At 39.8% G+C, this 27,451-nt stretch overlaps 1 protein-coding gene across 1 annotated transcript in view; it reads left to right on the top strand.

Moving 5' to 3' along the window:
- The window catches only part of LOC104516263 (zinc finger protein 407-like), a gene marked incomplete at both ends in the record, with an annotated part of 42,416 nt that overhangs the window by 5,866 nt on the left and 9,099 nt on the right, over positions 1 to 27,451 (top strand). The window contains one exon of the mRNA XM_010160543.1: positions 8,470 to 8,590. Coding sequence (XP_010158845.1) covers positions 8,470 to 8,590 — 121 coding nt within the window. The remainder of the gene's footprint in view (positions 1 to 8,469; positions 8,591 to 27,451) is intronic.

The raw sequence follows: 27,451 nt of genomic DNA on the forward strand, positions 1-27,451 counted from the left end.
TATTTTCAGTTTATTAAGGCAACCATATTTAGAAGATAGTCTGATGCTCTCAATAAGGTGGGGTTTTCAGTGCCAGTCAGGCAAGATCTTGAAAAGGATAAGCTTTAAAAAAAAAAAAAAAATATATGTATGTAGGGCCAAAATTTGCTTTCAAGCCTACCTAGTAATCATACTTCCAGAATTTTTCTTCTGATAACAAGGAACATACATTAGTGTGAGAGTATTGCCACAGTTTCCAGTCACTGTAAGAAGTTTGTATTTTTAAAGTGTCCAAGAAAAGGCATTTAGTAAATATAATGTTCTCTTAGTGTTACGCCCTCGGAATGATACCAGGAGCAATGCAGCTACTGGAATGGAACTTGTACGCTTCAGTTGTAACTAGCGTTTTCCATTTCTCTGGAGCTTTGAAGAATTTTCATATGTTGGCTTAAGTTTACCAAATTTGGGCTAAGAATGAAAATATGATTTTTTTTTTCTCCTTTAGCAGAAGTAAATCGTTGTTATCATTAGGATGGGGACTGCCTTTTTTGTTTTATTGGCCTGCCGTAGGGCACACAGGGATCATGCATATGTCTGGTACTCACAGTCACTGAAGCCACGCAAATGGTAAACAATCATTTCAGAATGGAAAAGTGGAAGAAATGCATATTCTTGTCTTTTCTTGTCTTTAGGTGTTATGTGAGTGCAGATCTGGTTTCCCGGAAATGTAAGCCCTTATCCTCAGTTATCGAGTTATATTTTTTGTATCATTAGGCCACAAGCCAATATAAAAAATATTTTATTTCTCAGTTTATGTGCAAAATTAGGCTGAAAATACGGTATGTTCCTGGTGAAAACTGTCCAGGTTTCCTATGGCATTTTGCCCTTCTTTTGCCAGTATGGTAGAGACTTCTGTGCTATGATCACAGGGATTCACAGGTTATAGATCATGAAGCTTGCATCTAGCAGGCATAACTTTATATTTTATGTCAGGACTGGAGGCTCGTTATTACTTTGCTATTAACTTTATACTATACAGGACAGTATCTCAGAGGCAGAGGGATCTATCTTTTTGGCATTTATCTACCTCTGTGGCACAAACAATCAGAGATGATTCTTTAGCAGAAAAATTATCTGTAGCTACTATTTGTTTCAAGGAGAATGACACAATCCACCTTTGCCTGCACTGTTGCACTTCCATGGGTTCCCTTGCATTTTCATCCAGTGCACAACTTTATCTCAGTCCTTAGCTGCTTGCACTGTTCCCTGTACCTGTATGGTTTTTTTCTGTGTCCCCAGTTGGCACAATTTTCTGAGCGCAGAATGCCAAAGCAAATTACAATCAGGTTTGAAAGGGATAGGTATCAAAATAGTCTAAATGGCCTAAATAATTCCCTACTGTAATACAAGCTGTCTAGGGGGCTGACACAGAACATCTTCCAATCCAAGATTTACTTCTATCACCTGTCAGAGACCCTTGATTCAAGGGCAAATGAGCAAATCCTCACATGTAGTTGAGGAGTCTTAACCGGCTTTAACAAGCCTCCTCTCGTCCCAGCCTCAAGGCCTGAGGTGTCCTGACACCCCAGAGAAATGTTCAGCTGCTGATAGATAGTTGACACAAGAGAAGGACTGGCTGTAGCACCAGCCACTTAGACTTCTGATGCTCTTGATTCTGGTATTTCTTGCTCTATTCCTCTCTTTTCAGATGAGATTATTTTTATGTACCTGGAAAAATACTTTACCCCATGAAAGATGCATTTTCTTTGGAAATACTACAGGGAGCAGACAGTACAACTCGGTGTGAATAAGGCTGGCAGAATCTGGCTCCTGGTCACTGGTGGAGCAAGGCGTAGGGATTAGTTTGGTAAATGGGATGTTATCCCTGGAAGATGTTGGTTTTTAAACAAAAAGAAGCACAGGAATGTTATGTTGAAATAAAAGCCACTAGTTTTAAGACTTGAAAAATGTTTGTACTTCATTTATTTGCAAACACGATGCACCTCCAGTAGGATTTCCTTGATACAGTCTTTCTCAACTGTAAAGTAGATCTGTGACATAGAAAAAAAAATGGACCTATCGAGAGATTCCAGGTGTTTCATCAGTTGACGTTTTTATTCTGTGTTGGCTGTGCTGTGTCCTTAATGACTGACCTGGTCCTGTGAGAAGTGCACACTTTGAACACAGAATAAGCTAAGTCTTCGTCCGATTTTGTCCTGGTAAAATTTTCTAATATTATTTTATGATCTGAATGCATCTTCTTCTAGTCCTGTTCTACAAGAATCAAACTATGAAATTCTTTAAGTCTTTCACTGCCTATGTAAAAATCAGTGGCCCTTCTTCTGTTTTGTGAATTGAGGCAATGGCAGCTTCAAGAGTAGTCCAGGGTTTGACCAGAATTTTATCACACTGTAACGGATTCTTGCACCTCTTTGTCAGATGCTTTACAGGAGGCACTTGTGGCTGCCGAGTCTATGGGCAGAAACCATCTTAAGAAACTTAGACCACTTGCAATATCACCTGGTGCTATATGGTAAATAAGGGACAGCTGTGGTGCTGCAAGAACGTATATTCCTTGGTTCTGGTGCCTCTTGACTGGGAAGAAAAATTCTCATATTTGGAGTCATCCTGAAACTAGTTTTTTTTAATTCATATTTTGTCCCGGATAGAAAATCTGCCTGAAGATAAGATGATAAACAACGTGGCAAATTTTAGTGTTGGATGAATTTAGAATTAGTTAAATTCCACAAAAAAATTAAGCAATTACTTGAATTTTACAATTAAAATAACAGTAAATAGTCTCTAAATCAGCCACCAAAAACATGCACACACACACAAAAAACCCTACATAACATCATGTAATTTAAATATTTTGCCTTATTCATGATCAACTAGAAAATTCCATAAGAGAGAAAAAAACAAAGAAGGGTAATTATTTCTGTCTTGAAATAAAAACATGGAAACAATTCAAACAGTTAATTCTTAATTTCTTTTTTTTTTTATGCTGTTCTTGTTCTGCTCTTCTCCTTTGTCTGCCTTATAGTATCACTCTAGTTTTCCCTTCTTTTACGTGTTTCCCAGTAAACTTCCATTTAGTGCTGTAGTAGTTGGCTCATTCCAGGTCCAGATCAGTCACATCCTGTATTCTCTTGCATGAAATTCCATTTCTTAATGTTGGTTTGTAGTCCTGCAAATTACAAAGCCTGCATCCTCATCTTCTACACAGTGGCAACCTGCGTTTGCTTCTTGTGTGGTGGTTGTGGTGGGATCTTCCTGGGGATCATAGGAGTACATTGTAGTAGCAGGGAGTTAGAGGGTAAGTACGCTCCCAGTGCACAGCAGTTCTCTGACCATCTCCCTGAACCTATGGAACTGCTTAGGAACATTGGATCTTTGTTCAAATATTTTCATGAATTTTTGAAGTCGTACAGATCACTGTTTGTGTGATTGCTTCTGCTCACTCATTTCAGTCTAGCGCTTCTCAAGACATTTATAGGTCAGTGTCATAAAGAAAGAAAATTTAATAATATATGTGTTTTTATCCAGACGAGTGACTCACTCTGTGTTTCTATTTCTCATGTGAACTGCTCTTTGACTTTAATGTGTAGTTACATTACTCGGCATTGAGTTTAATGTATAATGTAGCCTCTTTCCTTCAACTTCCCCACCACAGCTTTAAAAAATTATAATGTTGAATACCACAGAAAATGTAGCACAGTAAGAAGACTTGCTGCTCATTTCAGCGAGAGGTGAAATTTGAAGAGAATCTGTGTTGGTTTTCCTTTTCTATTTATGCCAACATTTGCAGCAGAGGGTGGAACTTGATTATAGGAAACCCTTGACCAGAAATGACACCAAAAATCTGGGTATCGTAAAGCTTTCTACTTGGAGACGTTGTCTAGTGGAACACTTTTAATCCCATTTCTGAGTATACGAATGTCAATCTTTTTTGCTATGGAAGAGCAATCTATGTCATTTACAGGATTTCTCATAAGAAAACTAGGGGTCAAGGATGTACTTATTTTTATATGCCTTGTATGCAAAAACGTTGACCAGACTAAAAGCAAACAGAATTTACTTTAATATACTTCAGGCTTCGTTAGCAAGCCTGTAAGTGCCTCTCCAGGGAACAGCCTTAATAAACACAACAAATAGTTGGAAATAAGAAGATAAAACCCTGTAACATGTGAGCAGACAGCTGCGTTTTGTGGGTCTACTCATTCCTTAGGTCAAATGAAACCTGTAAGATTCTTTCTGTGCTGCTCAACACGTCATGTGAAAGAAAAATTAGACTAAAAGCAATAGTCTCCTGTTGAGACAACCGAGATAAGATTTCTTCCATCTTACTAAGATTCTGGTTAGTCGCTCAAGACTTACCAGTTGAAGGCACCATTTCATTTTTATTTTTTCCTTTCATTTATGTGGAAGCTGGATCCTCAGTAGCACATTCATTATGTGTGTTGTATTTCTGCCTATAACTGTAGGTAGAAATTGTCTGGACAGTCATGATTATAAATAAAAATTTCACTTTATCATCCACAAATCAACATCAATCACCAAGATTTATAGTTTTTGTTATTGTGTTATTTCGTTTTTCATTTAAAAGTACATGTTAAGTATGTAACTGCACAGAGAAATTTATGATTTCAGTGAGGTATGCTCTGTGTCCTAAAAAGCTCGTCATCAAAGACGGAGAACTCGAAAGAGGTAAAATCAAAGAAAAGATGAAGAAGGAAAGAAAAAGGAAAGCTGTAATTCATAGAATCATAAATTCACAGAATAGTTTGGTTTGGAAGGGACCTTAAACATCAGGTGTTCAGGTACTGGAAGGATGCAGTAAGGTTTCCCTGGAGCCTTCTCTTCTCCAGGCTGAACAAGCCCAACTCTCTCAGCCTGTGCCCATAGCAGAGGTGCTCCAGCCCTCTGAGCATCTTTGTGGTCTCCTCTGGACTTGCTCCAACAGGTCCATGTCCTTTGTATTTGGGAAGGGAAAGGCAGGGGCTGGGAGCAAAACAAAACAAAAAACCCAACCCATAACCAACCAAAAACCCACCCCCCTCACACCCACACCCCCAAAAAAACCCCAACACAAATCCCCAACAAAAACTCAAAGACAGATTCTAAAAAGAGTCAGTGAAGAATTTGGTGAGAGGCAAGAGAAAAAGAAACCTTTATTCTATAAAGCCTTAAGCTTAATAACTACTTTTGCACAGGCTGGTTCTCCCCATGATCTGACCCTTTTATCAGATGCTTTCCCAAACTGTGATTGTTGGAGACAAAATTTTCCATGTCAAGTGACTTAACTGATGCACTTCAGAAGCTGCTTGCAGAACAATCAAAAAGCCAGACCCATTTCTTCTTCTGTGATTTTGTGGTTAGGAAGCACAGCTTTTTGAAAGTGCTTGTGTTAAAAAGAAGGGAAAAAAAAAAAAAAGACCTGAAGATAGTGTGTCCTTGTTCTTGGAATGTGTGTCCTTCTGGTTTTCCCCTACAGAGCTTCGTGACCATTGGGGAATTTTAGGGCACCTATCCTTCATTTTTTGTAAGGCTTGCTATTGGTAAAGTTAGACAGGGTGAGGCACAGACAAGTCTTCTACAATGGTGAGGTGGAGGTGTGGGTTGGTTTGAGTTATTTTTACCATTATTAATCTTTAAATACATAGGCTTTGTCCTTACACATTTTTTGGATACACTATTTTAGAGTTATTGTATAGTGTTGTTTAAAAAATACTGTCAGTATAGCTTTTTGATTTGTGTTGTTTTAATTTTGTATGAATTAGATCCTTGACTGAGATGAGGGAGAAAGCTCCTGAAATATTTAATGGCAGCCCATATAAAAATATAGTTAAGATTGTTGCCTGAAATGTCCGGGGACAGGAAGGGGGGAGGGAAAATTGGGAGGCAAAGGCTGACAAAGGGCATTCTGTCCCAAAGATACGGAAGGCAAAATATTCTTAAATTAGTAGGACTGTTGAAAATTAAGTAAAATACATAAAAGTCCTGCTGCTACAACTAATACACTCTTCAGCACCACCCAACCCAAAGAAATATCTCACCTTTCAGATTTTTTTTTTTTTCAACGATACTTATCAGCATGGTTAATTTTCCATAAAAATAAATACTTTTTCCCCTGTGCGGCGGCTAAGAATTACAGGCCATGCTAGGCTGTCCTTTTTCCTCCCAGTTTACTTGGCTTTTATGTGTGTTGCTGTGATGTGTTTTCTGTCAGGCGAGATTTACACATAGTCCACTTGACAGGAGCAGTTAGCCACAAGGATTTCCTAAGGAGAAACTTCCTGGAGCGGTGGGTGAGGATTATCATTTTTCTCTTGGCCACGATGGAATTTGCAAGCCCTCCTGGCTTCCACAGGCCCTCGCTCGTCTGTCGGCCCCACTGGCCCTGCCCCAGCACAGCAGCAGACCTTTACCTGATCCATCCTCCCCTGAATGGCAAACCAAAAATCTCTTCTCAGTTCAGGTCTGCTTTTTTACAAGGGGTCGAGTTGGCAAGGTTCTAATGCATTTTAAATGAAAGCAGTTAAAATAAGTATGTATGTTATCTAAAATACCTGTGGCTTTACTACTTAGGCTTGAAAACGTTGCTGTCTTCTTTAATACTGGAAGATAAAATAAATCAGGCGCAGGAAATCTTCAGTTCAAGAGCAGGTTACGTTGCTAGGGAGTCTATGGTCTCCCAGAGAGTTTAATTGAAGCAGCAGCCAGTACCATGCAGGCTGCTGGGAGAATCAGCTTCTCCAGAGCAGAGAGTCAGTGTCTGACAAGAAAACCCCTTTTGGGGCAGGAAGGACGTACTTCCTAGCAGTCTCAATTTGTCCAGCATAGAGGCTTCCGCATTGAGTCCTGCCCCTTCACCTTTCCTTGTCCCATGAAACAATAAATGAAAAATAGTGGCTGCTGTTCTCTCCAGCAGCTGCTAAAAGCAATTATTCCAACTCTTTATGGAGCTTTCAGAACTTGCTTCGTTGTCCTTTCGTACAGCGTTAGGGGCTTTTCAGGCCTGAGGACCTTGTGTTTCTCTTTCCTTGGGTGGAAAAAAAACCCCAGCAGTCTCCAAGAATGAAAAATGCAGATTTCTCAGAATTCTGGCAGAGTCTCCAGGAAGTCTTGAGTGTCTCATGCTTTAAGAATGCTTGAAAAAATCTGGCTTGGAGGTATGGCCACTTGGGAGTGGCCTTTGGCTAGTGATGTGTCTTCTGGTGGTGGTGTGTGTCCCGCCACTCTGAAAAGCTGCAAACTGTACCTGCTAAGAGGCTTAGGTTCCATTCTGAAACTGCCTATTCTAGACCTCTGAACAGTCTAAAGGTAGGTCTCCACCCCGAGCAGTTTTATTCACATTTCCTAAGTTAGAGGTGTTGATTCCTTATGTAGTCTTTAGGGAAAATACTTCTGAAGGCTTGCACAATGCAGACAGGATCACTTAAGGCAGGAGCTGCCTTTTGTCTTCTGCATACAAAAAGAAACCTGTTTCCTCCCTAAATGGTAATTACATGTGCCTGTGAGCCACACAGACCATCTCTGGAGCAACCAGTTAGAAAAATGGGATGCAGGTGTCTTAGCTAGGTGTCACAGTATGTGTACTTGTCATGAGACTTTGTCTTAGTGTCTTCTAAGGGGTGGACCCCTCTGCCAAAAGGAAAAGTACTCTTTTCACATAACAACTTAGAAGCTAGAGATTTTTAACTTCAATTAGTAGTCCTTTGGAGATTTTTAGTGCCGTCGCGTATTTGGCAGAGATTGAATTTCAGTCTTCTGAAAATATTATTGTCTGTGTTTGGTGGTTGTGGTTTGTTTGGGTTGGGTTTGGTTGGGTTGGGTTGGGTGGGTTGGGTTGGTTGGTTGGGTGTTTTTTAATTAAACTTTTAAGTCCTGAAACTGGCCCACATATCAGAAAAGATTCCTGAGGGCAGAAGGTCAGCAGGCAGGAGAGAGGGAGTGGAACACTGAGTTCTGGCTTGTATTCTCTATCCTGGTTTATGTGTACTGTTTGATGGATAAGATGAAAAATGCAGGACCAGAGACAAAAACAAAGACATTTTCCTCACGGAGATGTTAGTTTCTGAGCAGGCACTGACTACAGGCTTTAGACTGATTTCTCACCTTGTCTCCAGCAGTGTGGCTCTCAGGGTGGTTCATGGGCCCAGCATCAATGGGAAGCGTAGGGCGAGAGGAATGCCTGTCGCCTGGTGATGGTATTTTCATGCAGTAAGGCCCAGTAACATGGGTACAAAACTTTCTCCTTTTTGGTGCTGTGGAACATCGCACAGGAGGTCAGCTGACTACACATGTGCCCATGCCATAGTGAGAATAGTATTTTGCAGTTAATACATTGTATTTGGAAATTTTGTGTTTTCAGCGGTTACATATACATGGACTAAAATCTATAGCAATGAATTTGTCAGAAGTTGAAACTTGTATTGCTTTTCTGTTGATGAAAACTGATAATGCCTATCTTCTCTTGTCACTTTCTAGGAGAAAAACCATTCAAATGTGATGAGTGTAACTTCGCTTCCACAACACAATCGCATCTGACACGACATAAGCGTGTCCATACTGGAGAAAAGCCTTACAGATGTCCCTGGTGTGACTACAGGTAATGAGTCATTAACTAAAGCATGATGATAGAAGGGTTAAGGTGATCAGATGAGGTTCATTTGAAGTCACCAATAAAAATATATTGCCATTAAAACACCATCAGGGCGGCAGTAATTGCATAGTAAATTAGGAGCTAAATTTAAAAACTTACTCTTCAGTATTTAGGTATTACTTTATAAAGAAAAACGAATGATGGGAAACCTTTTAGTGGTAACACTGCAGTGCTAACGCTGAGTGTTTGTTTCACAGCTGCTCTAGTGTCTGCTGGAATTCTCCATGGTGAGGCTGCTTATCTGCATCGCCTTTTCAAATCAGATGCAGTTTTGAAATTTTTCTCGCTTGAGTTGCAACCATTTCACCAAGAAAGGAAAAGTCCCCAAAAAGGCTTAGCAGCCTAAATACTCACCAGACACTTATTAGAAGGAGAAACAACTGGAGCTCGTTACAGAGCTGCGGAGTCTCGTTTTTCTGCTCCAGTTTTCCTTCTCCTTGCCAGCCAGGGTGTTTGCATGAGATTTGGCCATAGGGTTGGTGGCATGGCGAAGTCTCCTGTGTTACGCCACTAAAACCCACCCTGTTGGGACAGCATATTACATTCTCAAAAATCACATCAGTGGACAGTTGAAGTTACATGTGGTGCTCGTCCCATGTGTCTTTTATTTATTCTAGGCTACTTAATAAATGATCTCCTATTGCTTCTTAAATGATGCTTTTCTTAAGCATGCTGCTTCCTCAGTCTTGAATACTTTTAATACCTTGCTGTGGGGTGGCTAGTCTATGCTGTAAAGGAATCCATACAAGTTATTCGTCAGCAATCAGCGGGAGTTTACATTCAAAAAGATTTTTGAAAAATGGTTATTGTATTTGATAAATGGCACGTGATTACGCAGTTAGGTGCCTGTGCTGTGCTGCATGCACGCAAAAGGAGAAATTTAAACATTTGATTATACCACCATAGCATTTTTTATTTTCTTTTAATGCTGAGCATACAGCTGTAATGTTCTTTCAGTATAAGTTTTAATGTAGTTTCCTAAAACGAGATTATATGACAAAGCCTAGCCGCTCTGGTAATACCTGGTTTCACGCTATTTATGAGCTACTTTACAGCAAGCTGCTGTACAGAAGGCTTCTGCAGTAATCACGCAGTATCTATACAAAAGCTGTTGTTGTGTTGGTTTGTGCAGGCGGAGCAAGTGTTCCGGGGACTCTTCGGTGTGGCGCACCCATGAAATTAGTGCTAGGACTGCAGAGAACTGAATTTTTTAACTTCGGGAGGGGCTTCCATTTCTGTGCTGCTGCCTTAAGGGTCCCCCTGCTTCTCTTATTTTTTTAATAAAAGTGTTTCTGTCAGTCACCTGAGAAAGAGAGGTGGGCCTGTGTTTGTCAGGGTGGTTGCGTTAAAAGGTCTGTGTTGAGTGAAGTGAGAGCATGTAGGTGATGGTGTGACATGATGTGCTGCAGCGAAGGTAAAAGGAGTGCTGTCTTTGCTGCCTGTTTGAAGAGGCTTAATCTTGGGGTCATCCACTTTAGTGAACCATCCCAGTATGAAGGAATAGTCTCTACTGCAGAACTTGGTAATGAGAGGTGGGTTACGGTGGGTTTGAGCTCTTGGTTTGAAGACCCTAGAGACTGGGAGTGTTGTAGGTGTGAATCAGTTTGCGGTTCAGGGTTTGTTACACACACGCGATGAGTAGATGCAGTTCCCTCCCTCGGTATGACAAAATGCATAACTTCAATGCTCTGTTTGGTAGAAGACGAGATCATTTTTCATTGGAAGGACAGTTTTCTGTATGCAATAGAAATTCCAAGAAATTACAAGCTTTTTACTAGCATTTTATTATATTGGAGGTTATTATAGAAGAAGTAAGTATAACTTATTTTATTGGGATTAAAAAGAAATCTCTGAGCATCCCCTGCCTCTACGTTATAGAAAATTAAATGTTTTATGGTAATAGGATGTTAGTTTCCATCCCTTGCAGGCCAATTTTGACCTAATCTTTGGAGGCTGATCTCTACAGATACCAGCTGATGAAGCTTTGATTCTGCAGGAAATTTGTTCTGAGCTCAGCTGAAAAACATCTGGCAGGGATGCAGGATCAGAGCTGTGCTGCTGCTGTAAGTTCATAGAGGCCGCGAGGCTCTCTGTGTAGCTGCTGCAGAGGAGCCCAGCAGAGGGGCTGCTGTGTATGTTAGCCCAGGAGTCCTGCTTGTGCCTGCCAGCTTCCACAATCCTGGGATATTAGCCAGCCTTGTTGGCAAGTATATTTTTTGCTCTCTATCCACCTCTCGTTTTTTCTCTCTCTTTTTTTTTTAAATTGTAATTTTAAGGGAATCGCATGTTGCCTCCTTGTCAACTCACCCAGTATATCTCTTTCGTGGAGAGGTATTAGCAGCTCTGAAAAATATCTTTTATACCAGTTCAGCAGATGGTGTGTACTCTTGCAAGTGTCACCTAGAGAAAATACACAATCAGGATTTAAAAATCTTTTGGCCTAATGGTAAAATTCACCCCCTCTCTAGTGATCCTGTTCTCACTGTGGTACTCTCGGCTCAGCCCTTGCACTCCAAGTTCATCCAGACTCTTTCAGATGTTGCTGTTTAGCGTTGCTTGGCAACCACTGACTCAGTAATGACCCTTGTCGTTTCAGCCAGGTGAATGAATATTCCTCGGTTTGTGTACAGATACGGAATATTGTTAGTGCTACCATAAAGTCTCCTTTCACTGATAGGTGAAGTGATCTCCCTATTCAGTAAAGTACTTTGAGACACTTGAATTAGAAGTGTCTAAATACAAGTTACTTTAATTATTCCTGTTAGCTCCCCAGTGCTCAGAGGGTTCTTAGAGACTCCTGATTTCGAGCGTTTCAGTTCCTCAGGAGGAAATTGTGAACAATCATCCTGCAAAAACTCTTGCCAGTCTGGTGAGTGAAAGGCTAACTAACCCTGGCCAGAAGTACAGAAAAGAAGGCTGCTAAAAGAAACTAACCTAATTTAGGAACTGTTCTGAAAAATCTGGATTACCTGGGCCTGGGCAGGGACCTAGAACTCCTTCTTTGTTTTGCTTAGCAGCAAAAACTGAAATAGGTTGTAAGATTCTGTGGGGAAAAGATTAGTTTTGGCTGCATGGAACAGAAAAGGGAATTTATTCCCCATATAACCCACAGCATGGGAAATTCTTTTCTTAACTAGGAAAAGACATGAATGCATGTAGTTTTCTGAAGTGAATAATGAACTAACCTAGCATTTTTACCTCACAAATTATATCTTCTCAATAGGATGCACGTTCCCACAAAGAAAACGGGGGATTTTGCTCATTTTATTATACCAAGTTGCTTTTAATAATCTCTGTTTATGGTTGTACTTAAATATTCTTGCAAAAATGTTACCTTCCGTCTCTACTTTTGTACTGTTACTCCTTGATATTTATTTTTGTTGAAATTTTTCATATATTGATAATACAGGAATTAACATCTGCTTTTCAGTATAGCAGTATGCGACTTCTAGTAACAATTATAATCTGAAATTATAATTTCAGTCTAGTTTTTAAAATCTAATTCCTTTTGAAGGAAAAAATACGTATTCATAAATATAAAAATGTGCTCTTTATAGGTTTTGGTTGTATGTTTCACATTTATGTTTATTACTTGGGTTTTTTTAATGTTTATATTGAGGTTTGCCCTATTTAGATAAAGACATGCACAATTTTCCTTTGCATTTACTTTTTCAAGTCACACAGCATGTGTGTCTATTCTGAGGTTGGTGTGCTTTGTCATACGAAAATATTCATTCACTCCTAATTAATGTTCACCTTAATTTTATAATACAGAATTGGTCTCATAGGGCCCTACGCCACCATTACATATGCAGTGCTTATTTTATAATTCTTAGTCATTTAAAAAAGATGCGTTACGTGGCTGAACTTTTCGGATTGCACGATCCTAGAGTTGCGCTGACAACAATACTGCTTGCATTTGGTTAATGGGCACAGTACATAAATCCTCCTGAAACTGACCAAGGCCTGTGGACTTCAACTGATTGTGAAGTCTGTCGGTTGTGTAGTCTGTGGCCAGACTTTTTAAACCTGCAGCGTATTTAGGCACTTGAATTTAACCTGATTTTAGAAGTGCTAAACTCCCGTAAGCCCGATGATGTCAGTGAAAGATGCAGATAGAGAGCATTTTCAAAAACTGAGCTAATTTTGTTCATGTGTCTAAAGTAAAGAATTAGGACTCTCATTTTAGTCCTATGTAAGGCTTTAAATCCAACTCCCATTGGTACTGACTTTCCATGTAACCATCACAGCTTCTCAGGCGAGTAATAATTTATGTTCATGGTGTGTGCGAGAGGGATGTTTCAGTACGAAATGCATTTGCATTATATTGTTCTGTGCTGGAGGCGGACAAAAGGCAGAGCCCTGCTTTTCTCAAATAGCTGAATTTGTTGGAGTTGAGGGCTCAGGAGGAGCTCTGGCATAGTTTTTGTGATTCAGGAACAGTATTGCTACAGCTTTGCCCATGTGAGGGCAAGGGATGGCTATAATGTGAATGTACTTTGTGCCATCCCTGTGCTGAAATGAAACAGAAGGACTCTCATTTCTTTGGGATGCTGCTGTACAGGTAATTTTGCATAGGGTACCCATGTCGGTGAGGGGAAAGAGGGAATGGAGGGCAACATCCAGAGCTCTGATGATGTTCCTCAGCTGTGTTAAACAAGCAGCCAGGCCAGCAAAACACCATTAATTCCATAAATACACCTTTCTGTAAAGTATATGACTTGCGAAGGATGTCTTACAAGACTGAGAATAAATAGCATACATTTTTAATATAATTATGTAAACTAAAATAAATATTTTACATTTATTATGCATAATAAAATAATTAGACAACATTCTGTAAGGGGTTATGGCATCTGAAATTCCAACTGCGGAAGGATTCATTGCATTTTTGCAGCAGCAGCAGCAGCATGACTAAAGGGGAGTGACTCCACAGGGGCTACTTTTCTTTTTTTGGACAGCATCCCTGGGGACTTCCTATTTCCGTCAGACTTACAGGATCTGTTCACAGGTGATTGTAAAGACCAATTTATAATACAGTCCAGGATTTGCACCTAAGTCGTGAGAATGTGCAAAGTAAGTGTTTTCTCTCTGTTTATTTTGGTGAATTTAATGACTTCTAGTTGTCTTGATATGGATGCATCAGCTGTGCACTATTCCCTAGTTACATCAAGGATAACTAGGGACTACTTTAAATGCTGAGGTAACAATATGTACTTATTCACAGCAAAACTGAAAGGCTGTCAAGGCACCTTCTACATAAAATGATGAAACAGTGTATTTATCATTAAAATGTTAACATTAATATGCGCTTTGTAACCAGTGAAATTTAATATGCATGTATAGGAAATAACTAGGTTATACAGCTGTATGGAACATTAGGCTGATGAGGACTCCAAGTGGCAACCACCACTGTGCTATGGAATAACACTTCTTTATATGTAACACAAAGGCAGAATTAGGCAAAAAAAGTGCAGTATACTTTGTACTAATAAGAAATTGCTAAGGAAAATAATGCATGCATGTGTTAGAGCAAACTGGGCCTTCAGGAAGCACTTAAGCTGCTGTTGTGATCAGCAGCAGGAGCTGAGGATATCCAGTGCCTTGTGCTAGCAGACTTACAAACAAATGAAGGTAGAAGTTCAGAGAGGAATTCTGTCAGTCTTTGGGCATAGTTCCCAGTTGCAGACTCCTCAGAATATTATCCAGCCCTTAGTTTTCAATAAACATTCAGATAAAGTATTGGGAAATATTTCTGTTAATTTGGAATAAAATAGGCAGTAGCATTTAAATCTATTAAAATAAATAAGTAAATAAATGAAATTTAGGTAGAGCCACAAAACCACTAGTTATTCTAGGGTGTATAGGGCATACAAAACAATGGTTAGTACTATTCCCTTTATGATGCTTCAGTTGCTTAATAAAACTTTTTATGTTCACCAAAATTACAGAAGATAGTTCATGTGGTAAACTCAGAATAAAACTACATTATGGCAGATCACAAAATACATAGCAACTATCACGTTAACCAAGAGACTTGAATGTCAGATGTGGTCCCTAACATGCAGTAACCTGTGGAACCGGAGAGCACACGAATGATGATACGGTCCTCGGTGGGAGCTGTGTATGCTATCTGCACTGATTGAGCAAACCTGTCTCAAGAGTTTTGACGAATCATGTTGGTGGCAGCGTACAAAGGAACTTAAACTCTCCCTTTCTCACATGTCTCCCTGTCCTTCCTGCCAGATGCCAATGTCACTGTGTGGGCCGCTTAAGAGAACGTATGCGTATTAGAAAATGGGATTGTTTCTTAAAAAAAGCTGTGCGTGTACATGCACCCATAAATATGTTGGTGTTTGTAAGCTTGATGACTGTGGTCCACAGTGAGATTGCCCTGTTAAGAGGCACAGCATACAACAGTCTAGTTGCTTTGTGAAGTCCTCTGCTTTCCATAGCTTTAATTAATAGCATTGTAAAGGCACTATATATGGTAGAAGGGTCATACATTTTTTAATTTATTTTAATTAATAATACTCCTTACAGTATGGAAATCTATCAGTAATTCCATGAGCATCGGTAATTCCAACTTCTTTTGTTGGTTTTAAGTTTTTTTTTCTTTTCTATTTATTTATTCCTGTATTTTTTTTTTTCCCCTGGTGGCCACTGTAAGTAAGGGCATTAAGAACTGCCTTTTTAAGTCAATGAATCTGTGATTCTTATGTGCACACTGAACCGGCAGGCATGGGACTTTAAGGATCTGCCCCAGTATCTTTAAACCAGTGATACAATTGCAAGCATTGATAATACTTTCTAGCCTCAATTTGGATTGAGTCCTTTGAAGAAGAGTTTTTAGGTGACGTGCTTAAGCCTACATGCCATGCTAAATTACTCGGGGGTCACCAATGCGTATAATGTTCCTGAGACATGCAGCTATTTAGGTATCAATGTAAAATTTCATACGTAGTTTTAAATTCTGGCAGCTTCTCCCTGTTTGCAGCCTGTCGGGCCCCTAGCTCAGGGCTCTCCCAATTCGTTCACACTGTAACTTCTGCAAAAGCATTCTCAGGTTCCTAATTTCTTTCAGTAGTTACTGTCTCCTCCTTGCTGTTCAATATGGGCTTTGTCCCTAAACTTTTCTTCTTTCGCAGCCTCTCCCCTGCTGTACTTTTGCTCGCTCTTTTTTGAACCAAAGTCCAGCACACTTAACCCAAAACCTGATGTATTTGGTGTTTAGGAAATATGAGTAAGATGACTTCATGCAGTGGACAGATTAACCTAACTAATGTGTTCTATTATCACATTTTGTCTTCTCCCTGTCCTCACACCTCTTTTTCCCCATCACGTGCCATCATCACCGTCTTATCTATTCCTCTTTCTTAAAGTGATAAATATGTTACAATAAATATCTCTATATTTATATTTAATATATAGTTAATGTTTATAAATCTGGAACACTGGCATCTATTTCAAAATAATCCTAAAATCACTAAAATAATCCTAAATATGTTGTATTTTGGTAGTAAACAACATTTTAGTACTAACCTCAAGAAGAACGGGAAGACTATGGTCTTAATATAGTTTTTAGTAACAAAAAGGACTTGTAATTTCCTGTGCTAAAGTGCTTCTGATAAAAATGTATAGTGAAGGTCTGTCTACAAATAAACTTCCACTTGTTGGAATAATTTGATCTAATCATTGGCATCACAGCTTAATTAATATGACCCTTGTGGTAAAAAGTAGTTTAAAAAAGGTAAAAGTGACTATACATGTTTTCTTTGCTCTTGCCTGTTAACGCAGAATAAAAACTAAATATGTTTGTTTCTTTTACCATTCCTTAGTCCCCAGTGCAGTCATTATAAAAGGGCTAAAGCTGTCTTTGGGGTGGTCAATCTACAAGGAATTATTATTGTTGCTAACTACGTGGCTGGTGGTTATCAGGCTTTGGAAATATTTTGGTAGTGTTACTGGCCTTGGAGATGAAATTAGAAGACACTAGCCTGTTGTGTGATGTGTAGTTTATTCTTCAGGCAATATGGCTGTGGTAATGCTGTCTTTGTGACAACCTTCCCTATTCCTCCTTCATACGTGACATACAAAACAGGTTATAGTGTCAGGGAATGACAGAAGACAAATTCCATTCAGAAGCAGTTCCAGAAAGAGGTGTAGCCTCATGCAAGGAGGAGAAGGGGAAAGTTCTTACCCCTCTAAAGGCTGGTGAAAATGAAAGGAAGAGTTGTTGAATAGAAAGTAAAGGAAATAGGGAAAGGAGGAAAAATCTGAGCTTTTCTGTCTGAGAAAAATTTGCTACTTAGATACTTGTGATGCATTACAACTGGTGAGCAATTTACCAAATAAATATGTCTTTGTTAGAAACACATGATTTATTGAAGCTAAATGAAGCCGCTTGCAGATTCCAGCAGAGTTGCCCTTGTCCCTGTGACAGCTTCTGCCCGGATTGCTCTGGAGTGGTATGTTGAGGCACTTAGGGAACACAGATATCTCAGGACCCTGCCTCCATGGTGAAGCTTCCTGTCATTAAGGTGGAAGCCATGGGCTCGATGGGGCAGACCTGCACCTTCGCAGTGCGGCTGGTGGGTGTTTTCCAGGGGCCACAATACAATATAGTGGGGCTGAGCTGGCCCCTCAGGTTTGGGAGGCTGGTGCTCCCAGCTACTTTCTCCCCAGTGCATTGGACAAAAAGGCCGTCTCTGAGATCTTGTTCTCTCTAGACAGTCTGCTTTGAAGACAGAGGCATTAGAGATTTAGATGTTTGGGATCCCTGGGACATTGCTTCACAATGCATGGGTTCAAAGCTGCTGCCTAGGTTTGGTCAGGAAAAGCCTTGACAGCAAGATTGGAGAACCTGCCTCCAAGTCTCCTTGCAGGTCTCCATATCATCAGTTGCGTTTTCTTTCCTGAGCTTGTAGGAGGAGACAGTGCATTCCCCAGAGGAAAATATGACACAGGGAGAACAGGCTATTCCGTATACAACAGCTCGCTTTCCCACTGTGTTGTATGATACTTTGTTCTCGTCAGTCGTGGCTCAGAGATATGTTTCACTTGAGGCTTTACTTGCAAAGACACAGTCTGGAGAGAAGCTTGTTGTCCAAGTAACCATCAAGGTGCGCATTACAACTATTTTGTCCCTGATTTGGATGGTGTCTGTGGTTTTGCTAGGCCTGTTTAGGTCTGAGTAGGAGGAGTAGGTATTGCTGAGACTTCGTAGAGACTTTATAAAGGCTGGTGTTTAAAGCTCTCTGTTTTGCTATTGCAGCTGATGAGTGCTGCTGTGGTGTTATCATCATTCTTTTTTAGGAAAACCACTGAAAAAAACAAATCTCAGTGATATTTGCACTTGCCAGGTGGTGATCAGTTAGCATTTTAGTTTCTAGTTTTCTTTCTGTCTGTTAAAAAACTTGAAAGCAGTGGTATTGGCATTCAGAGAATCTGATCAGTTAGGTTTGTTTGTTTAGTTTTTGTCTTGAACCTGTTGCATATTGTAAGTACCTGAATTTTGAGCTTTAAATTCTTTTAAATGTGTTCTTTCAGCAATGGAAAAATAATTAAGTGAAAACCCAGAATCCAAAATATTTATGAAAAAGCTTGTCCTGCAGTCTTGGATGACTTAGGGCAAAGCAATTGCATTTTATTTTGCATCCCTGGGGAACAGGTGAGGTCTGGATGGCATTCAGCAACTTCCCCTCACAGGTTACGTACGCTGAGACTTAGCGTGCCAGGAACAACAAGCTGGTGCAGTGCTGATCTCCCTTCTCCTACCCACGCAGGCCAGGGGGTTGGAGTGGAGACTTCCCCACCTCCTTCTGTAAATGAACTGGAAGAGATAGTAAACAGCTATTGCTATTCATAGCCTGAGAGCAAGTTGATTCTTCTTCCTGAAGTAAAGACGAGGTCACAAAGTGACTTTTGACTCTCAAAGACTGCCCGATCTCACTCGTCCTCCTAGGGTTGGTAACAGCTGTAGGTTCAGCCCTGAATTTCAGTCCAGTTCTAGTCTGATTTTCCTTCTGCTTAAGCAGACAGCTCAACTCACCGTGATTCCTAGAATACAGCTCCATTCACATACATGTGTATTATTTAAATACTGCTTTAAGGTAACACTTCATCTTATGTTCTTCTGCATTGCTATCTTTTCACATTTTTAGTGATGTTATCATTTAAAAAACACACGACTAGAAGCTCTGAAGTACATAATACTGTAAAACTCTGTGTTATAATCCTATAAATATATTGAGCAGGTCTAGTAGCATTATAAAACACCTAAAAATCATCCTACTAGTTCATTGTGGTATTACTGGTACTCCCTAAAATATCATATTTATAGGTTTACGTTTGCAACTTCAGTGCACTCTCCTTTAATCCCTGTTCAAGGTAATTATGGATTCTTTCTAACAACTCAGTAGTTGACGACGTAGTTTTTTTCTGCTAGAAATCCCGTGTGGAACACCTTTCTGTGCTGAGCTTCCTGAAAACATTTTGTTGAAGTTTTGCATGCACCGTCTACAGGACAAACCATACTTAAAATAATTGTGAAGATATAGAAGGTATTGAGATTATCAAAATGAATTTTGATCATTTTTCATAGAAAAATATGGTACTTCACACACCTTTTTGTTAACAAGCTCTTGGTAAAATACAGAGAACCATTTCCATTAGCAAATTTTGGAGGTATCTGCTAAGGGTATTTTAACATATAAAAAGCCATTAGTAATTTGTTTTCGGAAAGAGATGTGTTTTAGATAAAAAAGGCAGTTTTTATAAATCAGTTGACGAGGATTGATTTTTAGCCAGATGTCCCTAACTTATTCTGAGACTTGCACCAGACCTTCCATCCGTCTGCTGTCATTTCTTTAATAACTTTCTAAGCTGTTGGCCAGTTTCAGTCAAAACTGACACACTGTAGTAGCTGCTGGGATAATTTAAGTTCCTACATGCTTCCTGAAAGTGGATGACTAGGAAAAAAGACCAGCCCAAAACCATCAGTGGAAACATGCAGGCAAAATTTAGCTCTCTGCATTCTTCTCTCGTACAACCAGCCAGTGTACTGTTCCAGCCTTGCCACCCAGCACCGCTGGTTTTTCTTGCCTGATGGTAGTATCTTGAAGGACATGTTGGGGAGCTGCTGTTACGGCACTGGGAGTTGTAGTGAACAGGACAAGAATCCATGGGAAACCATGCTTCAGTTGGTACAGTGCTCATGTATCGATGTTTTTGGGTCCCAAATTAACTGTTTGTTGCAAGTTGTCAGGACAGGTCATTTTAAATGTTTAAACTTGAAAGGTATTCTTAAGAATAAAGAGAACACACCCAGATACCTACATTTTTCTTTAGAAAAGAGATTCTTTGGAAGAGATTAGTACCCCTGAGAATGACAACACTGACATTTCTTACTGAATAAGAAGCTTCCTGTTATACAGAGAGATTATTCCACAAGTACTTTCCTTGGAATGTCTTCTGTTTTCTTCAGGTCATTTAATGACAAACTGTGACATAATGCTTAGGTCTAGATAGATGTATTTACATGAGGAAAAGAAGAAAAGTTTGAACACATTCTAAGTTCTTGTAACCTTTTTTAGTGATACTGAGCATCCAGAGATTCTCATCTCACATGGGGGTCCAGTGGCTTTGTACGTATTTGGAATTCAGCCTCTTCATTTAGGTGACTGTGACTTTCATCACATTTTAATTTGAATGTTAATTACTCAGCCTTTAAGATTTTGATCAGCACTAATAAATTACGGCACAGTCATCTTATACGGTATTTAGCTGATTGATTTTTATATGCTAAAATGTAGTAGTTTTGAAGAGCAATAAAAATACTTTAAAGTAGAAGAAAGGTTTCAAAGATAAAGGAATTTGTACCAGATTTATTCAGACCAGAGAGGAAAAGCCTAAACCTGGGCCTTCTGAGGACAAAGCAGGAAGCTACTGTCCATTCTGTTTAAATAAATGCAGCAACATCAAGTCAGGCATCAGCCACATCAAGGCTGGTGAGTGCAGCTTTTGGGAACCGCTGTGTGCTGTCTGGTGGTGGTGCAAGAGATGAGTATACAGTATCGGGTGATGTCAGCTCTGTCAGTGCTCTAGGTTGCAGAAAGTGTATTCTGAAAGGCAAATACAGCATTTGTTCTAGCTGAGTTCTTGTCCACCCACACCCGTTCCTGGCTTCGTTCTGTGGATCTCTTTTCCCTCAGAACAGTACTATGTAGTATCAGGAGAAGCCTTATCTTCTTTTCCTGCTCTGAAGTGTCCATGTTTAGTTTCAGTTCCCTAGTAGCATGGCAGGACTACAGTAACAGAACGGAGGATAACTAAGTCCCTCTCCATCTAAGCATCTCTGCTCCACTGGGAGTCAGCTCTCAATGGCTGGACAGTATCTGCTGTCATGGGGCTGATGGTATAAAATAAAAAGGAAGACAGGGATAAAGTCTGGGCCCCGCTGATGTTAATCACATCACCCTCTTGTCATCAACGGAGCTACAGTTCTCAGCCTGTCATGAAGTACTTGCTTCCTAAGAGAGAAATGGAAAGCCAGGGTGTTGACAACACTTTGCGCAAGACTCAACAGTAAAAAAAGTTAAAACAGGCAAGTAGATTGTGGGATCAAGTTCCTCGGTACTTCTAGTTTTGACTCAGCTTTGCAAAAGGATCCCCTAAATCATGTCGGAAAAAAACATCTAAATCCAAAAGCAGCTACTCCTTCAGCAATTTCTATTTTTTACTTCCCTCTACTGAGTTTGCGAATTCTTGAACAACTAAGGGAGAGCACTGAGGCATTCTCAGGAGCCTCTCTCTTGGGAAACGGGATATCTCTGCCTCAAGACTTTTGGTACACCTTTCAGGTGAACAGGCTCCTATCCCTGTATTCTTGGGTATGTGTGAGAGTCCTGAAAATTAGAGAAGCCAGGATTCGCTTAATAACAGTGCTGTCTGCAGCCTGATTCTAGTTATTGTTCAGGATTCTCAGCTGGGAGGGCACAGAACACGTGCTTGGGAGCCTGTTGTTTGGATTTTTTGGGAAGTTATATAGGGAATGTAACTGAAAACAGAAGAACAGTTCTGAAAACGAATTAGATCTGCTTTTGGCTCCTGGTGGTTCCTCAGTGTCCATTGGCAGAGTTTCAAGAGTAAAGGGTACGTGCAGGATATTTTGTGCCAGCTAATACACTATCCTGGGACACAGGACAATAGGATTCAGCACTCCTCAAGATAAGGGCAGCTCAAATCTCAGGACTTCTGCTTCCTAGAATAGTGCCTTAATTTCTAGAAAGTTAGGGACACCAGTGTTTGCTTTTCCTGAAGAGATGGGAGCTCCTGGTGTTTCATATTGGCTGCCTACGCTTTCTTTAGAAAAAGTAGACCTCTAATTTAAGCAAATCTTGAGCCCTACATTAGTTCTTTCTTATCTCCATTGGTTGTATTAGGAATTTGAATGGTTATGGAGAGCAGAATAAATTGCCTTCCAGCACTGCTGTGCCCAATAGTGGACCTAAATGAGACAGAAGCTTATTTCTACCCTGTTTTACAGATACCCTGTCCCCCAAACCTATCACTAACTACTCTTTTTGCCTATTTCCTGATTGTCATGTCCTTTCCAGTGCTTAGATTATAATTTTTCTGAGGCCAAGACTGATTTTTCTGTTGTTCCTCCATGCAGTGACTGGCGTAACATTGTTCTGTCATGCTGTCCTCCAAAGTCAGTACGCTGTGCAGTGGGGACATACCAGCTTTCTTGGAGCCAGTTTTTGCATCCTAAACATAGGATTGCATTTCACTATAGGAGTATAGGAAAGCCTGTACCCTTATGGTGAAACCTTACTGGTGCCAAGGCTCTGATAGTGTTTAATGGCTAAAAAACCTCAAAGAAGCTTGAACAGATGGGAGCCTGCATTCTGCTGAAGTGCAGTGTCAGTGCCTAATTCCCATAGTCTCCTTAGAAAATATCTCTCATTTCTAGGACTAGTAATCCAATATCTTTCATGAGAACCAAACGCATATAAATACAATGTTTCAGATACATGTGCAGACTTAAAGTGTTGACACGATCAGAGGCTTGGCTGTTTTAGTCTGGTTTTGTTTTTAAACCTGACCTTCAAATATGTGTCCCTCTAAATGCATTTCTGGGTGCGTTTTGAGATGGTGTCATTGTTATATAGCGGAAGAAAGTGTAGTACTGAAAGCAATGCATCTTGGAATGCAAGTGGTACTATTTAGGTTCTTTCTTCAAAGCACAGCTTCTTGATCTATAACCATCCAGTATTTAAAGAAAGGCTATCGGGATATTATCAGCTATATTCTTCTCTTGCTATTCACTTCATGTTTCTCAGCTGCTGTTGTGTAAAGTCTTGGAAATAGCCCTGGAACATATGGGCTACTTCCATCCCAACAACAAAATCGTATACATCAGGTAACAAAAAGGAAACAAATACATAGAGATATGTATAGTTTTCTTCCTAAATTTCTAGTATTTGCTTAATTTATGTTTACTTTCTAGAAAATACTTGGATAATAGTTACACAGTAAACTTGCGTTTTAAGAGGTATGTGGATTAACGACTTCTCAAAGAACTGTTTTACAAGAGCACTGTGGTATTTTTAGAATGAGCGCTTAGTTAAAACAGTCACTGAGGGCATGTTATTCACATAGGCATCTTTTGTACAAAATCTATGTATGTTTTATGATCCACACATTCTAACTTGATTCAGTAATGTACCTTTGTATACCTACACGTGACAATAAGCCTATGAATAGATCCAGTTGTTTGAAAGTTATTTGTGTTCCCTAGGATAACGGACTGAATTAGTCCTTTAAGGACTGTATTACTGTGATGCAAAATAGATTCAAAGGAATTGGTTGGTTTTATATAAATGTGAGGAGTGCAGGGTTTTTTATTTTTTGGTGGGTGGTGTTTTGGGAGTGTTTTTTGGGGTTTTTTTTTGTTTAGGAGGGGAATATATGTTTTCTTTAGCTGTAAAAGCACAATCAAGGCAACATGATAAGTGAGTCAGTGTTGTAAAAGTAAAACTAATTTTGCCTTCACTCACATGAGCTATAGAAGGAGGAAGCTTTATTGTCCCTGGGAAGGTGATAAGGCAGAGTAATTGTATATTATACTGTCCTGGAACATCTGCCTGAAGACTGTTGGAGCAATTCATCTATCATGGACGATACAGCATGTTTTGTCTTTCTGCTTTAACCCATCCCCACTGCTGGCCTGCACGAAGGTTTTGATAGGGACTGTGCCTGGGCTGGGGCTCACATTAATCAGTCCCCTTGTTCAACACTCCAGCTGACATAATTACAACCTGCGCACAGCAGTTATTCAAGTCGAGTCCTTGTCACTCGTGGTGCGAAACTACACAGCTCAGATCCCGAAGGAGATTGCCTTATCACACAGAACAAGGGCTCACAGGAGTTGAAGAGAATAGAAATGGGAAAATGTCTTCCGGGAGTACTATATATTCCTTTAAAATAAGACATTTGAGAGACTTACAAGGGACAAAGAGAAGCATTGTGCAAGGTCTGAAATGAACAGGTTATTATTTTTAAAAGGATTACACAGGCCATTTTTGTGAAATGGACATGGATTATTAAATAAATTCAGTGGTCTCTCTCTCTCTTATCATTCAGTGACTCTGCCCTATTAGTTTTCTTCAGAAGTGATAAAATAGTTTTTGACTTGTATAAGCTTTAAGTATCTCTCAGTAGAAATCATCAGAACACAACTAATAAAAGTGCACATATTACACCAGTAAAATTGGCACACACGTAAGGGAAGAGCCACAAGGATCAGAGTTAAGGGTGAAGGAAGAAGCATGCAAAAGGGCTGTCGAAGATGAGCAAGTTCATTAGTTTCTGCTGTAGTATGATACAGGAATGTGAAAGATGAAGCCAAAGAACAAGTTTCATATTTTACCATTTTTCCGTCTTTTCATGTTAACCCTCTGTGGGGAAAAAAGGCAAGTCCATAACACCATCTATACCAAAGGAAAGAAGTTTATTTTCATGTAATATGATGGGGTTTATTTTTATGGCTGGTTTTTCTTTAAGACAGGACCTTTACGTACATGATCATAGGATAATTTACTTTTCATTGGTCTATAAAATTCCTCAGTGTAACAGAATTTCATTGGCATTCAGAAGGCTTTAACCTGGCGTTTAAATTTTTTTCTTCTTGGGTACTAGATCAACTTTTTTGAAGCAATACCATTCAGGCAGTTCCTGTTCTTCTCAATAGATTTACAGTGTTGCCCTGATTTCTTATCTAGTTAAAACACTGTGTCTAATATTTAGACATAATAGTGTATAGTTGAAGGAACGGTCCAGTTTTAAGCTAATACTGTTACAAGTCAGCTTATCTGGAACTCTGAATAGTCTGAAGTGCTAGAAACTATCTTACGCATTCTACTCTGTATGCACTGGCTATGTTGGGTAAGTCAAATACATAGTTCAGTGCTTTCATGCAACAGTATTCCATTTCAGTATCCGTGAAGTACACAGCACATTGAACTTGATGTGTAGGTCTACTGTGAAATTCTAGCTACACGAAAACTGCAATTTCTTACTGAGCAGCAGGGCGTCCTTGTAGGCCAATGTACTCTTGTAGGAACAAAAATTAAGTTTTTCTTGCTCCCTGCTCTAAAAAACAGTTTTCCTGGGGTGAATGATGGCTGTGAAGTAAGCTCAAAGTACAGAGCCAAATGCTGCATTTACTTCTATTTGTGCAGACAATGGCATTATGAGGACATAATCTGAAGAGAATGATGTTTCTCCAATATATACTTTCAAGGCAGATTTTAGATCGTGCAATCAATCATACCTCTAACTAAAGAACCAAATTTGACTTTCAGAACCTAAGATGGTTTTGCAGTATTGACAGCCAGGAAGAATATATTTTAATTTGCAGACTGAACAAATTTCCATGACATCATGGAAACACAATAAATGTCTGACCTCACAATGACATTTTTCAGACTTAAACTGTACTTCTTGTAGACTTTGAGCCCAGAAAAAGCCTTTAAACTCAGCTACTCTGACCTTCTACATAAAATAAACTGCGTAGTTTTTTTCCCAGTGTGCTCTGTACTCAGCCTCTTGCATTTGACTAGATTTTATCATCTAGAAAGACATTCAGGTTTGATCTGAAAATATCCAATGTTGGAGAACCCGCCCTCCATGTGTGAAAGGTTAATTGCTTTAAGTGCTGAAGAAATTGTGCTTTATTTCTCATTTGAATTTGACTGTAACTTGTAGTCATTGTTTTGTTACCATTTTTCTCTACGTTAAGATGTTCCTTAATCACACATTTATTCCCTGTGAAGTTACTTATGTCCCAAGCTCAGATGTAATAAAACAGATTTTTTTTTGTTTCCTTTTTTAAACGTAGGCAGCAGTAAAGGAAGTAGATATTCTAGGATTAGTTTCTCCAGTGTCATAAAAAGAACATTACATCCTTACATTTGCTTGCTACTTCCTTGCTTATACATCTAAAGATGACATGGGACCTTTCTGCTTACAGCATCACACGGGAAGCTCACATTAAACCGCTGGTCTGCTAATCCCTAAATCGTTTTCAGCGTCACAGCTTTTCCCAGTGTTCTCGCCTAGCAGGAGTTACTCGCATGCGTTGTGCAAAGGTGGGAGACCTAACGTGTGGTTGTATGCGGACGTGTTGTGATTGAACAGGCCTAGCTGGTGAAACTGCTCTGTATGACTGCAGTGTCATCGGTATTAATCACGCTCCCAATTACAGCTTCATCTGCAAATTTTATTAGCAGGGATTTTATACTTTTGGCATGCATAACAAAAGTGAATCTTTCAGACAATTAATGCTTATTCCATTGATAAATTGGAACATTTGAAATGAGGAAGAAAATGACCATCTTTTCTTGCACAGGGGGTTGGGGCTGGGATAGGGCAAGAAGAGGCAGTGTATTAGCATTAAAAAAACCTACTTTGAGCAGAGATCGTACAGACTAGAGTGCCCTGGGTATGAATCCAGGCTGCAAAGCAACAGGATCTGCCCTCCAGGGAGCCGAGTTGTCACTAAAATGGCTGAAGGAACTGACACAAAGGCCAGTTGGAAGAAGTGCCATCTGCATCTGAGATTGACAGGCAGCCTTGAGGGTCTGTTGCTATCATCTCTGACTCCAGCCACGTCAGGAGTCCAGTTTCGTTTTGTGCAGTCTGTAGACTCCACACCCTTTCTTAGGCTCCCTCTGCACTTTTATATATGTGACAATACTTTATGGTTTCCTGAGGATATACAAACAGGCTCTACAGAATGGTCCGGTTACTTTATGTGGTCATTAAAAGAACTACAATAGGGGAAAAAACGGATGTTGAAAGGAAAAGTGTGTCTTCAATTAAATTCATCGTAGCTTTTTAAAAAAATGGATGCTTTCTATGGCCTCATTTCAGCAAGGTATTTGATCATGTACATAAATTTAAGCTTGTGAGTCATCCTTTTGAAGTCAGGGGGCCTGCTTGTACTTCAGCTGCACAAGTGCGTAAGTACCTTGCTAAATCAGGGCCTCAGATACTTAAAGCCTGGTCTCCATTCTTACACCGCTGCAGAGATACTGTTTCTCAGACCAACTTCTCGATTATGCCATCTGCTCCAACAAGACAGAAACGGGGGAGGGAGGGAGCCCATGAACAGTGGAGTGATTATTCTCAGTTACTGCGAAGTAGATGAACTCCACCTGCTATTTCTGCCACTTAAACCTTGGCTGACACGGTGCAGCAGCGCCCTGTGCACAGCGGACCTCGGCATCGCTCAGGCCGCGG

The sequence above is a fragment of the Eurypyga helias genome, unplaced genomic scaffold (genome assembly GCF_000690775.1).
Source record: "Eurypyga helias isolate BGI_N326 unplaced genomic scaffold, ASM69077v1 scaffold31, whole genome shotgun sequence".
Classification (NCBI taxonomy): Eukaryota; Metazoa; Chordata; class Aves; order Eurypygiformes; family Eurypygidae; genus Eurypyga; species Eurypyga helias.